This window comes from Chionomys nivalis, chromosome 25 (assembly GCF_950005125.1).
Source record: "Chionomys nivalis chromosome 25, mChiNiv1.1, whole genome shotgun sequence".
In the NCBI taxonomy this organism is placed as follows: Eukaryota; Metazoa; Chordata; class Mammalia; order Rodentia; family Cricetidae; genus Chionomys; species Chionomys nivalis.
The window spans coordinates 28,105,485-28,118,745 of record NC_080110.1 but is presented as its reverse complement, the minus strand read 5'-3'; the positions used below and the strand labels follow the sequence as shown (position 1 = coordinate 28,118,745).

General features: G+C 40.1%; 1 protein-coding gene across 2 annotated transcripts in view; it reads left to right on the top strand.

Annotated features, from left to right (window-relative positions):
- Positions 1–13,261, top strand: part of Sarnp (SAP domain containing ribonucleoprotein) — a 59,921-nt gene that overhangs the window by 18,963 nt on the left and 27,697 nt on the right. Inside the window, exons 5-9 of one of the 2 annotated variants that reach the window (XM_057757607.1) lie at positions 6,463–6,514; positions 8,375–8,448; positions 8,913–8,941; positions 12,619–12,644; positions 13,118–13,226. In XM_057757607.1, the coding sequence (XP_057613590.1) occupies positions 6,463–6,514; positions 8,375–8,448; positions 8,913–8,941; positions 12,619–12,644; positions 13,118–13,226 (290 nt within the window). The remainder of the gene's footprint in view (positions 1–6,462; positions 6,515–8,374; positions 8,449–8,912; positions 8,942–12,618; positions 12,645–13,117; positions 13,227–13,261) is intronic. The other variant, XM_057757606.1, reaches the window with a different exon arrangement.

Here is a 13,261-nt window from a genome sequence, read left to right as displayed (position 1 = left end):
ACTGGACTTCTTTTTTTTTTTTTGGTTTTTCAAGACAGGGTTTCTCTGTGGTTTTGGAGCCTGTCCTGGAACTAGTTCTTGTAGACCAGGCTGGTCTCGAACTCACAGAGATCCGCCTGCCTCTGCCTCCCAGGTGCTGGGATTAAAGGCATGCGCCACCACCGCCTGGCGAGACTGGACTTCTGTGTAGCTCAGCAGGCTGTAGAGCTCAGTTATCATGCCCTGCCCCCTGAGTGTTGGTGTTACAGGTGTGTACCTATAGTTTTGTTAGGCGCATTGTGTTATAAAGGCAGTGTATGAACCTGGGAATATAGGTCAATGGTGCAGGGCACTTGACAGTGTAAGACCTTGTGTCCAAAACCTTTTCTTTTTTTTTGCTTCTTCTTTTTTTTTCCTTTTTTTTGGTTTTTCGAGACAGGGTTTCTCTGTAGTTTTGGAGCCTGTCCTGGAACTCCCTTTGTAGACCATGCTGGCCTTGAACTCCCAGAGATCCGCCTGCCTCTGCCTCCCGAGTGCTGGGATTAAAGGCGTGTGCCACCACCGCCCGGTAACCAAAACCTTTAATATGCAAAATATACCCAGAGAGAGGGGCAGGGAGGAAAGGAGGGTGTTAAATAGATCATAGAAGAGTATAAAATTGCAAACGAAGGGGCTGGGTATGTGGCTTAGTGGTGAAGCGCCTTGGATTTGATTCCTTAGCACACACACACACAAACCAAAGAAAAACTAAAATAGTCAGCGTCTGCATCGACGAGATGGTCAGTGGTAAGAGTTTGTGCTACTCTTCCAGAAGACTTGGGTGTGGTTCTCGGCTCCCACATAGCAGCTTACAGCCTGGGTGAGTCCAGTTCCAGGGGATGCAGCGCCCTCTTCTGCTCTTTGCAGGCACTATGTACATGTATATACACATGCAGGCAAAACACTCAAACACATACAATGAATCTTATTTAAGAAAAAGGAAATTGAACACATTCCATGATACTTTACAAAGGTTTTTAGTAGTTTTTTTGGTGAGTTGTTTAACATGGAGTATGTGGGTGTCTGTATGTGAGTGTGTGGATGCATGCTTACGTGCTTTGCTCATGTGTTTAACATGGAGTTGTGCGTGTTTGTATAAGTGTGTGGATGCATGTTTAGGTGCTGTGCACATAGTTTCTTGATTTTTCTTTTCTATCTGGAGATTGTTTTATATTACATTGATAATTTAAATTTTATATGTTGGACATAATTGTAATATATTTTAATCAACCGTATGTTGTTGATTGTTCTAGCAAGTGGTAAGTTGTTTTTTTTTTTAAAGCTTATTATAGGAAAGTACAAGTAAATAATTTAGAAGTTAAGAGAATAATATAATGGACTCTCATTATCATTATCATCCAGATGTAATGACTATTAACTTTGAAACTTTATCCTTTCTAGTAATTATACCCTTCTCCTCTGGGTCTGATGTAATAGCTCAGGCTGGTGTGGAACTTGGCTATTTAGTCAAGAATTACTTTGAACATTAAGTCCTAAATGCTAGGATTATCTATGTGAGCAACCACATGTGACTACAATTGGTATGTTATCTTTATTCTGTTCATTGGAGGAATAGTACTTTATTTTGTCACTTGCCTGTTGATAAACATTTCATTATTCATAAAAGCAATATGTCCTATCTAACTATTCTTTTTTTTTTTTTGGTTTTTCGAGACAGGGTTTCTCTGTGGTTTTGGAGCCTGTCCTGGAACTAGCTCTTGTAGACCAGGCTGGTCTCGAACTCACAGAGATCCACCTGCCTCTGCCTCCCGAGTGCTGGGATTAAAGGCGTGCGCCACCACCGCCCGGCCTATCTAACTATTTTTATAATTATGTAAGTCACATCCAGAAGATAAATTTGTACTGGAAGATTTACTGTGTTACACAGAATGTATACTTATTATTTTGATAGATTTTTGTCAACTATTTGTAAAGCTATTAATTACTATCTTAGTCAGTGTTCTATTACTGTGAAGAGACACCATGACCACAGTAACTCTTATAAAAGAAAACATTTAATTGTGGCTTGCTTATGTTCAGAGGTTTAGTTCGTTATCATCATGGCAGGAAGCATGGCAGCATAAAGGCAGACTTTCTGCCAAGCATGCACCTGTACCCTCATGGGGTGTATGTAGCCTATGATCAGTTGACTGAGGAAGAGAAGACTAGGGCTGGGTTTACTGATGGTTCTGTACATTATGCAGACCCCACCCAGAAGTGGACAGCTGCAGCATTACAACTCCTTTGTGGGACAACCCTGAAAGATACTGGCAAAAGGAAATGTTTACATTGGACAGAACTTTGGGCAATACACATGGTATTAGAGTTTGGAAGGAGAAATGGCCAGATGTGTGATTGTTCACTGTAGCCAATGGACTGGCTGAATGGTCAGGGACTTGGAAAGAGCATGATTTGGAAATTGGTGAGGAAAACATCTGGGGAAGAAGTATGGCTAGATCTCTTCAAATGGGCAAAGGATGTGAAGATACTTGTGTCCCGTGTGAATGCTCATTAAAAGGTGACTTCAGCTGAGGAAGAGTCAGTAATCACACAGATAGGATGACCCATTCTTTGGACAGTCAGCCTCTCTCCTCAACCATTCCTTTATTGCCCAATGGGCCCGTGAACAAAGTGTTCATGGTGGCAGAGATGGAATCTATGCATGGGCTCAACAACATGGATTTCCATTCACCAAGACTGTCCTGACTGCAGCTGCTGCTGATTGCTAGATCTGCCAGCAGCAGAGACCAACACTGAGCCTCAGATACAGCACCATTTCCTGGAGAGGCCAGCCAGTGACCTCGTTGCAGGTTGACTCCCTCTGTAGAAGGGACAACACTTTGTCCTTACTGCAGTAGATAATTATTCTGCTTATGGATTTGCTTTTCTTGCACATAATGAAGCCAAAACCACCATCTATGGACATAAAGAATGCTTTATCCACTGACATGGTATCCAATGCAGCATTGCTTCTGACCAGGGAACTCAGTTCATACCAAAGAAGTGCCACAGTGGGCCCATGGTCTTTCCATGTTCCCCACCATCCTGAAGCAGCTGGCCTGACAGAAAGATGGAATACCTTTTGAAGATGCAGTTACAGCACCAGTTAGGTAGCAGCAGCATGGAGGGCTGGGGCAGGGTTCTTCAGAAGGCAGTATATGCTTTGAAACAATGTTCAACATATGGTATGGTTTCTCCTGTAGCCAAGAACCATGGGTCAAGGAATCAAGGGATGGAAAAGGGAATGTTGCCACTCACTATACCCCTAGTGACCCACTAGGAATGCTTTTACTTTCTGTTCCCTAAATTCTGCTGGTCCATAAGTTTTGGTTTCCACATGGAGACACAACAAACATTCCTTTGAACTGGAAGCTCAGACTTCCTCCTGGTCACTTTGGGTTCTAACGCTCTTAAATCAACAGGCTAAGAAAGGAATAACAGTGTTAGATTATTATGGGGAAATTGGATTTCCTCTCCATGATGGAGGAGGTAAGAATTATGTTTGGAGTATAGGAGGTACTTTAGGGCATCTTTTGGTGCTACCATGCCCCTTGATTAAAGTTAAAGGGAAGTTACAAAACAGCCTAATCTGGGCAGAATGACAAAGGGCACAGACCTATCAAGAATGAAGGTTTGGGTCACTCCTACAGGAGAAGAGCCAAGACCTGCTGAAGTACTTGCAGTGGGTAAGAATGCATTTGTACAGATACTTGTGCTTTTAAATTTGAGATACTAAAAGAATGTCTCTCAAGGGACATTGCCACCTATCCTAAATTTATAATGCATTTGTGATTGTACATGGGATAGATAAGTTTAGGTGTTATTTTGACCTGGTTGTTTTCATTTGGGAAATTAATCATGACCATGACTTAAGGAGAACAATTGTGTGTCAAGTTGACAAGGGATGGATTGTGATAGCTATTCTTGGTTGTCAACTTGACTATATCTGGAATGAACTATAATCCAGAAATGCAAGGCACACTTTGTGATCTAGATCTTGAGGTTGGAAGAGACACACCTTTTAATACAGATCTTGAGGTGGGAAGGCACACCTTTAATCTTGGCCACACCTCCTGGAACCCTGGAAGAAGGGTTCATTTGTTCTTGCCTGCTTGTCCTCGCCTTGACAGCACATCCATTTTACTGGCATTGGAGCCTACTTCAGAATTCCAGCATATATAGAAGATAAGCTGAGACACCCAGCCTAGTGGGGCTGAGCAACTACTAGATTCTTGGACTTTGTGTTCATAGCTAGCCACTGTTGAATTAGTTGGACTACAGCCTGTAAGTCATTCCAATAAATTCCTTGTATGTGTGTATAATGATAATGTTATTAATATTATAAAATATATACATATATTTGTATGAGAGAGAGAGAGAAATTTTTATCCCTTAAGTTTTGAAACTCTCGAGAACCCTGACCAACTCCTGAGGGGAATGCTTTTTGTATGTTACTAGATAGAGAAATAAGTCAGTGAAGAATGGAAATATCCCATGAATCCTCTGAGAATATGATGTGTATTTATTGCCTGAGTTTAGTTGTGACCAAAGGAATTGGTATGTAATATGAGGGTTCCCTTTCTCCTTTTAGGTCTACTCTAATGATTGTTTTTCAAGATGTGTTCATGGAGGCTGAGATTGTGAATTAGATGTTAGAGTGTTTGTCTAGTATGTACAGAGTCCTGGGTTCAGTCCCCAGCCCTTTGTAAAACTAGATGCAATGTTGGGTGTTTATAATCCCAAAATGAGAGAAATGGAGGCCTGTGTCATCCTTGGTTACTTGAGATGCGGTTTCAAAAACAATAAAGAACAAACTAGATGAGAATGTGGCAGTCATTTTCCTGAGGTTGACCTGTCTTCTCCTGCCTCCCAAGCCTTGGGATTTAAAAAGTGTCTGCCACCATACTTGGCTTTTGCTCCTTGTCTTAATCAGGAAAAATTTCACAGAAATTTGTTTTAACTTGCATGTCATTAAAAGAACAATTCTGTTGGGTCTAGTTGCCCATGCCTTTTTTTGTTTGTTTTTTGAGACAGGGTCTCTCTATGTAGACCTGATTGCCCTGGAATTTGATATATAAACCAATCTGGCCTTGAACTCACAGAGATTCTCTTGCCTCTGCCTCTCAAATGTAGACTTGTCTACAAATGCCACCTTATCTGGCTGTGGCCATGCTTTTAATTCCAGCACTCATGAAGCAGAGGGGAGCAGATCAAGGCCAGCCAGGTCTCTACAGGAAATTACTGGCCAGCCAGGGTTACAAGATGAGACTCTGTCTTAGGAGAAAAGTAGGGGAGTATGTGGTGTACATATGTAATGAGAGGTGGAAGAAGGGGATTAGGTTGAAGATAGCTTTGGTCTCATGGGAGAAGCCACGTCTCAGACAACAGCAACGAGAAAATGGTTGGTTGGCGAAATTTCTTAAACAGTCTGAATATTTCTGGGCTGATTTGAATCCCTTGTATATCCAAAAGGAAACCTCTTTACATCATCTTTGGTCTGAAGTTTTATGTGACTACAGTTTTAATTCTAGTTTTAAGCCCGCCCCCAACTCCAGTCAAGGTAGCTAAATACTGTAGGACTTAGTTATGGTCAGTAGGGGGCATCTGTCGCTTGCCTGTTGGTCTGAGGACCTCCAACAAAAGGATGGAGGGCATAGTCAGCTCCTGTTCCAGAATTGCTTCCTCTGAAAATGTCGTTAAACCATTACTACCTTTCAGGACATCAAATGGGAAAAGTGTTTGGGATATTGGAACAAAAGCTGCCCATGTCTCTAAATAAGGGACTTTAATGAGACTGGTTATGACCCACGGTTTTATGGGAGTTGTTTGTTGGAGAGTTAATGCCCTTCCATTTATCCTGAGGACTTCCGAACTTTGTCTCCTGCCCCTGTGGTCCCCTTCTTTTGTTTTCTCTTAAACCTTTTGACCAGTAACTCACCATGTTTTCCTAACTCAACACCCCATCTCCTTAGCCTTTTTTCTTCCCACTTCCTGTGGCATTTTTATTTGTTCTGCTTTGAGTGTTTTAGCTAGGGCTAAAATCCCACAGGAGTAGTAGGGACTTACAAAAGAAGGAAATCAAGGTTTGTACATCACTGGTTAAATATTCTGGTGAAAGTTGAGAGTCTATTTAATTGAAGGTTGGAGAGAGAATTCTTAGTTCAGAAGTAGCTGTAAAGCTCCTAAAAGCAAATGGAATGATCCCTGACTTCTTTGCTTGATTACATTCTTACACTTTAGTTAAGTAGCTTAGTTTTATTTTAATTTTTTCCTCTCAGTAGATGAGAGTTCAAGGAACCAGAGTTTTTATGAATTTGATGTTTCTTTATATTAAGGGGTGGTAGACACATATGGGGCAGAGGACATGACTCAGGTGAATTCTTACCCAGTTCTAAGGTTTTGGTTTAAAATAGCAATTTTCAGTTTTGTAAAAATCTTTTGCAGGGCCTCAGAAAAGAAGGTGGTAAAAATTACATCTGGAATACCTCAGACTGAAGTAAGTATTCTTAGGAGTGGTCCCTGTCTCATTCTTTTTTAAAATATTTATTGGGGTGCTGGTAGGGATGTGGATGCACGAATGCCATGGTACCCACGGGGAGGTCAGAAGACAATTCTCCAGAGTCAGTTCTTGCCTTCTACTTTGTTGCAGTAGGAGTCTCTCCATGTCTCTTAAAACATTTTTAAAAATTGCCTTTTATTTATCTGTCTGTGGTGTGTGTGTGTGTATGTGCATGTGTAGGTCAGAGAATAAGTTGGGGGAATTGGTTCTCTTCTTCTAGCATTGTGGGTTACAGAGACCGAACTTTGTCATCCAGCTTGGCAGCAAACAACTTTACCCACTGAACTATCTTCCAGGGCTAACTGACCCATGAGCTTCCAGTAGATCTCCACCATCTTGCAACAGGAATGCTTGGTTACAGATGTGTACTAGTACATTTGGCTTTGTCCATGGCTCTGTGATTCTGGGGCATTCTAACTCAGGTTATTAGACTTACACATCATGCTTTTTTATCTACTGAGTCCCCATTTCGATTCTTTTTGTGTTTTTGAAACATCTTACTGTGTAACCTAGGCTGGCCCCCAACATAATCCTTCTACTTCAGCTATTGTAATAGGTTGCTAGTTCCCAGCTGCTCAGCCCTGAAATAATCACCCAGAAAGCATATTATTTAAATCACTGCTTGGCCCATTAGCTCTAGCTTCTTATATGCTAACTATTGCATCTTAATTTAACCCATCTCCATTAATCTTTGCATCACCACGAGTTTGTGACCTACCAGCAAAGTTTCAGCGTGTCTGTCTCTGAAGGCGGCTCCATGGTTTCTCCCTGACTCTGCCTCCTTCCTCTCAGCATTCAGTTTAGTTTTATCCGCCTACCTAAGTTCTGCCCTATCGACAGGCCAAGGCAGTTTCTTTATTAATCAGTGGTATTCACAACATACAGAGGGGAATCCCAGATCATTCAGCCTCCCAGATGCTGGGTTTCTAGGTATCCTTTCTTCTGTCTGCATCATTTAATAGTTTTCTTTTAGGGCTGTTAAGTTGACTCTGTAAATAAAGGTGCTTAGGGCTAAAGCTTGACAACCTGGAGTTTGATCCCCTGGAACCACACATTAGAAGAGGAGCTGAGCTCTGTATGTTGTAGCATAGATGCATATGTCCATGCATGCATGCAAAATTAAAAATAAATATATGTAAAAAAATTGACTAATATTTTTTTCTCTACCTACTTGGGAAGATGTTTGGGCTGGCATAGTGAACAGTTAAAACTGTCATCTGTTACACATACCAGTGTGGTCTTCATAGGAACGTTACAGGCATAGGATTTAGTTTGAGAGGAAAAGTAGCAGTGGTAGCTGGTAGCTGGTGAGAGTGAAATTTCTTTGGATTGTTATTTCAAGATGTATAAGAACAGGTTTCATTTGAAATCTTGTGTTCAGCTTTGTATTTCCAAAGTAGAGGTTTTTTGTTTGTTTTGGTTTTTTGAGACAATGTTTCTCTTTGTAGCCCTAGCTGACCTGGAACTTACCCTGTAGACCAGGCTGGCTTTGAACTGAAAGATCCAGTTGCCTCTGCCTCCCAAGTGCTGGGATTAAAGACATGCATCATCACTGCCCTACACAAAGTAGAAATTTATTCATTTATTTTATAATTCAGTGAAGTAGTGGTTTTTAATCTGTACTGGGACCTAGATGTTCTTTTGATCTTTTTCACAGGGCAACCAAATATAACTTTTGTGTTTTGGGGTTTGTGTGGAATTGTTCTTCTTTTTGTTTTTGAGAATGTGAATGTAATAGTAGTTTGTGTATATGTGTGTGTGTTTGCTTTCTGAAAATTTTCATTTATTATCACATAGAGAATGCAGAAGAGGGCTGAACGATTCAATGTACCTGTAAGCTTGGAGAGTAAGAAGGCTGCGCGGGCAGCTAGGTGAGTGTTTCTAGCCCTTTGGACACAAGGTAGAGATGTTATAAACATCAGATCAGATGTTGTAAAGGCCAGATCTTTGTTTCTAGATATAATTGTTGGTTTAAGTGGAACAGTGTTCTCATTAAAATTACTGAACACAGTTTGGGCCATAGTCAGAACATTTCTGCTGATTTGAATATAGGAGCTGTGCATTAGGTTTTGTCATCATTGGTTAGGGTTTTTATAATAGGTAAAAGTCAGGAACTGACAGCTGCTTCTGAGTCTGAGGACTTCTTTTAGTGTACTCTTGGACTGTTGGTGAGAAGGAGAGTAAACTGACCCTCTTTCACGGGGCTGTTAGAATTAGCTAATGATTGCAAAGTTTGAGATCACAGGGAAGAAGTGTCACGTACCCTTGACACGGACATAGACTGCTAAGAGTGTGAACAGCTTCCTAAAACTTAGCTTGTCTTCTCTTCCTACAGGTTTGGAATTTCTTCTGTTCCAACAAAAGGTGAGAATGCAGAGGTTCTTCTGAGAAAGTTTACTTTCTTTTCTGACAGTAGATTTCTTTCCTCCAAATTAAATTTGTTAGGTCTAGAAGCCCTTAAGAGTTACAGCATTTACACCCTTAAGAGCTCAGGAATATAAGAGAAGGCTCTGAAATTGTGAGCGAGGAGATCTTACTATTTGTTTTCCTTTCTTAGAAGATCTGAGGAATTTCTGGTACTTTGTTTACTTTTGTGTCTTATTAGCCTAAAATTATTGTGTACTTTTTCAGAACTCTGAGCTAACCTAAGTACTAAAGTGAAGAAGACTATATTTAACGTCACAGTTTTACTTTGAAGAACTTAAGAAAGAAGTAATCTTTGATAGACTTAGCTGTGAGGCTAATATTGGCATCATATATATTGATTAATAATTGGAAAAAATAGTAGATTATGTAGAATGTTAAAATGGTATTTTAAGGGCTGAGGAGGTAGCTTAGGGGGTAAAGTGCTTGAGGAGAGTTTGAACCCTAGAACTCAGATCTTAAAAACAGGATATGGTGGTGTGTACTTATAATCCTAGGGTTGAACAGGCAGAGGCCGGGGGACACCTGGGACCTTCTGGTCATCCAACCTGCCTAATTGAGAGACCTGTCTCAATAAAACAAAGTGAACAGAGCCTGAAGACCCATGCCAGAGACTGTCCTCTGACCTCCCACATATATACAAAATATAACATTTTAAGATAGGGTGTAGCAGTGTAGTCCTCCAATCCTAGCGCTGGGACTGATGCAAGAGAATGCTAGTTGAAATCCAGCCTTAGCTATGTAGTAAAAAACTGTCTTAAGCTGGGTGCAGTAGAACACTTTAATCCCAGGATTTGGGAGGCAGAGGCAAACGAATCTCTGAGTTCCAGGATAGCCAGCACTTGTAGAGAGACCCTGTCTCAAAATACCATGAAAACAAAGCAATGTGAAAAACAACTTTTCTCCAAGAATGGTAAAATTAATTTGAAAAGGAAACCTGGTCAATAAAGTAATATATAAGTAACATTTGCAGTGTTATTTTTACATTCTGACATAATAGAACTACAAAATAAGCCAGACAGTGGTGGTGGACACCTCTAATCCCAGTACTGGAGAGGGAGAGGCAGGCAAATCTCTGTAAATTTAGGCCAGCCTGGTCTACAGAACAAGTTCCATGACAGCCAGGGATACACAGAGAAACCCTGTCTCGAAAAACAAACAAACTACAGAATAACTCTTAGAAGAACTTAGAAAATGTAAAAGGAAATACTATTTTTTGAATAAGACATTTAATAGTTCATATATATATCTGAATGTCTGCAGTGGGAATTAGAGAACCTCTTATGAGATAAAGGTTAGTTAAAATAAATTTTGAAAAGTTTTATTGTGGGGTAGCCTGCATAAAAGACATCTCAGACATGGGGTTAAGCCAACCGAAAGTCCTTATTGGGCTGGAGAGATGGCTTAGTGGTTAATAGCACTGACTGCCCTTCTAGAGAATTCAGGTTCAATTCCTAGCACCATGACAGGTTCCAGGGGACCATATACCCTCATACAGACATCAAGCAAAACACCAGTGCACATAAAATTTTAAAAAAATGAATTAAAAAAGAAAGAAAAAGTCTTTATTAGCTGGCCAGCAACTACACTTGTTATTCAGGATCCTGGTGTAGCCTCAAGCCTTTCCCAGGGTGAGCTTTTATGCATAGAAACCGTGTCCTTGTTTGACATACTTAGTTAATAAGAACAGTTAGCCATGAGTAGAACTACGGAAGCCAAAAAGTAAGATTAGTACATTTAGAGACTATGGAATTTGATGGATTAGACCTTTGTTTTAGTTTTGGTGGGTGATGTGGTCTGTGTGATGAGTTTTATAGCCTGAATGGTACTTCCATCATAGAATCAGTTGTGCTAAGGTCTAGGGCCCTGATATAGTTTGTAACAAATAATTTTCTCTGGGTATAGTGGTACCTACCTGTAATACCAGTTCTTGAGGGTGGAAAAGTGGACGAATGAGAATTTGGGGTTTAAAGTCATCCTCTGCTTCATAAATACCATATTAATTCCTTTCCTGTTGATGCAGTAAAATATCATGATGAAAGGCAGCTTGAAGAATAGAATTTATTTTGGCTTATGGTTCCAGAGGATAGGAGTCCATGATGGTGGAGCAGAGGCGTGACAGCAGGCACAGAGAGTGAACTACAAATAGGCTAGGCTTTTTTTTCCCCCTCAAAACCCACCCCAGGGATACTTTTCAGTAAGGCCACACTTCTGAACTCATTAAACACCACTACCATCTGGGGACCAGTTGTTCAAATGCCAAGTTTTTGGATAACTTTTCCTGTTTAAATCACCATCCATCCAGGATGTAACTCATTGGAGTTTTCAGTTCACTCAGAGGTCTGTGCAGCATCACAGTGAGTCTGACATTTACTGCCCACAAAAGGAGATTTGAAAGATTATCAGTTATTCTTCTTCCTTCTTCTACCTCAGTGCGTAATCAACTGCTGATGTTTATCTTCATTTATAAATTTACCTTCACACAAGTAGAAGCATGTATGATATGTGATCTTTGTAATTAACTTTTTCGCTTAGTCTAATACTTTTTTGTTTTGTCCTGTTTTTTGGTTTTTCGAGACAGTTTCTTTGTGTGACAGCCCTGGCTGTCCTGGAACTCACTCTGTACACCAGGCTGGCCTCAAACTCACAAAGATCCACTTGTTTCTGCCTCCTGAGTGCTAGGATTAAAGGCGTTCACCACCACAGTCTGGCTTTTTTATTGTTTTTAGACAATTTCACTTTGTGCCCTAGGGTGGCCTCGGGGTTACTGTGTAACTTACTTAGGCTGGTCTCAGAATTATGATCTTTCTCCTTTAGCCTTCCAAATGCTAAAATTATAGATCTGTACCCCTGGGCCAACTCTGTATATCTGATTTTTGCTTTTCTTTTTGAAAAGTTTTCAAGATAGGATTTCTCTGTGTATCCCCGGCTGTCCTGAACTGTCTCTATAGACTAAAGTGGCCTCAAACCCAGAGATCCGCCCGCCACTACTACCTCCCAAATGCTGGGATTAAAGGTGTGAGCCACCACTCTGGGGCATGAATATCTTATCTATTTGTGTGTGTATAAATAGTTTCCAAGATTGATTTTAAAGTATATTCTGTTCTTTTAATTGCTTATAATATATTCCACTATATGGACATGCCCCATTTTATTTAATCAGTTTTAAGTTGATAGTTGCTTATTGCTTGATATAATTAATGATGCTCTGAATATTTGGGGTTTTTTTTTTGTGTGTGTGGATGTATGCTTTTCAGTTTTTTGAACCTCTGTCTAGAAAATAACCTACATGGAGTTAGTTCTCTACTTCCACCTTTACTTGGACTCTGGGGATAAACAGCCAGGCTTGTGGAGCAAGCACCTTTACCTGTTGAGCCATTTCACCAACCCCCATGTCAAATTCTCAAAAACACAATAGAATTTGTCAAAGTAACTTATAAATTATGTTTGTAGGTATTGTTCTTTTTTGAATCAATTAACTTTTTGAGACAAGGTCTTATATATGTCTAAAGTATTTATCCTGTGTATTGTTTATGCTCTTAATTTGACTTGAGGATTTAATTGTATGAGTTTTAGCAATATTAAATAATTAATTTTGTTTAAATTTTTTCCCTTAGGTCTGTCATCTGACACCAAACCTATGGTATGAAATCTTTTTAAATTTCTTACAAGCCAGTTTTAATTCTGTGTAGTTTTAAGGATAGAAGTTCTTTGTCAAATTAGAGAAGACTGTCATGAGTTTGTTAACATTTTTCAGTATAGTATGCCTTGAATTTTAAGTGTTTGTAAGTCTGAGGAAGATAGAAAAGTCGCCACATCTTCAAGTACCTACAGATAACCTTTTTTCCTACCAACCATCACCTTGTTTTATGGCCCCGAAGTTTTAGGCCTTACAACTTATGGTAATATAATTTTTCTAAAAACATTAATTAATTAATTTGTTTATGTTTTTTTGAGGCAGGGTTTCTTTGTGTAGCCCTGACTGTCCTGGGACTCACTCTGTAGACCAAACTGGACTTGAAACTCAGAAATCTACTGGCTCTGCCTCCCAAGTGTTGGGATTAAAGGTGTGCTTCATCATGCCTGGCTTTTAAAAGAAACCTTTTTTTTTTAAAGATTTGTTTTTGGAGAGTGTCGTGCCACAGTGCGTGTGTGGTAATCAGAGGACAGCCTCGTGGAGCCGGTTCTCTCCTGCCTTCACTCAGGCTCTGGGGACAGACTACAGGTTTGTGTAGCAAACACCCTTCACCTGCTGTGCCA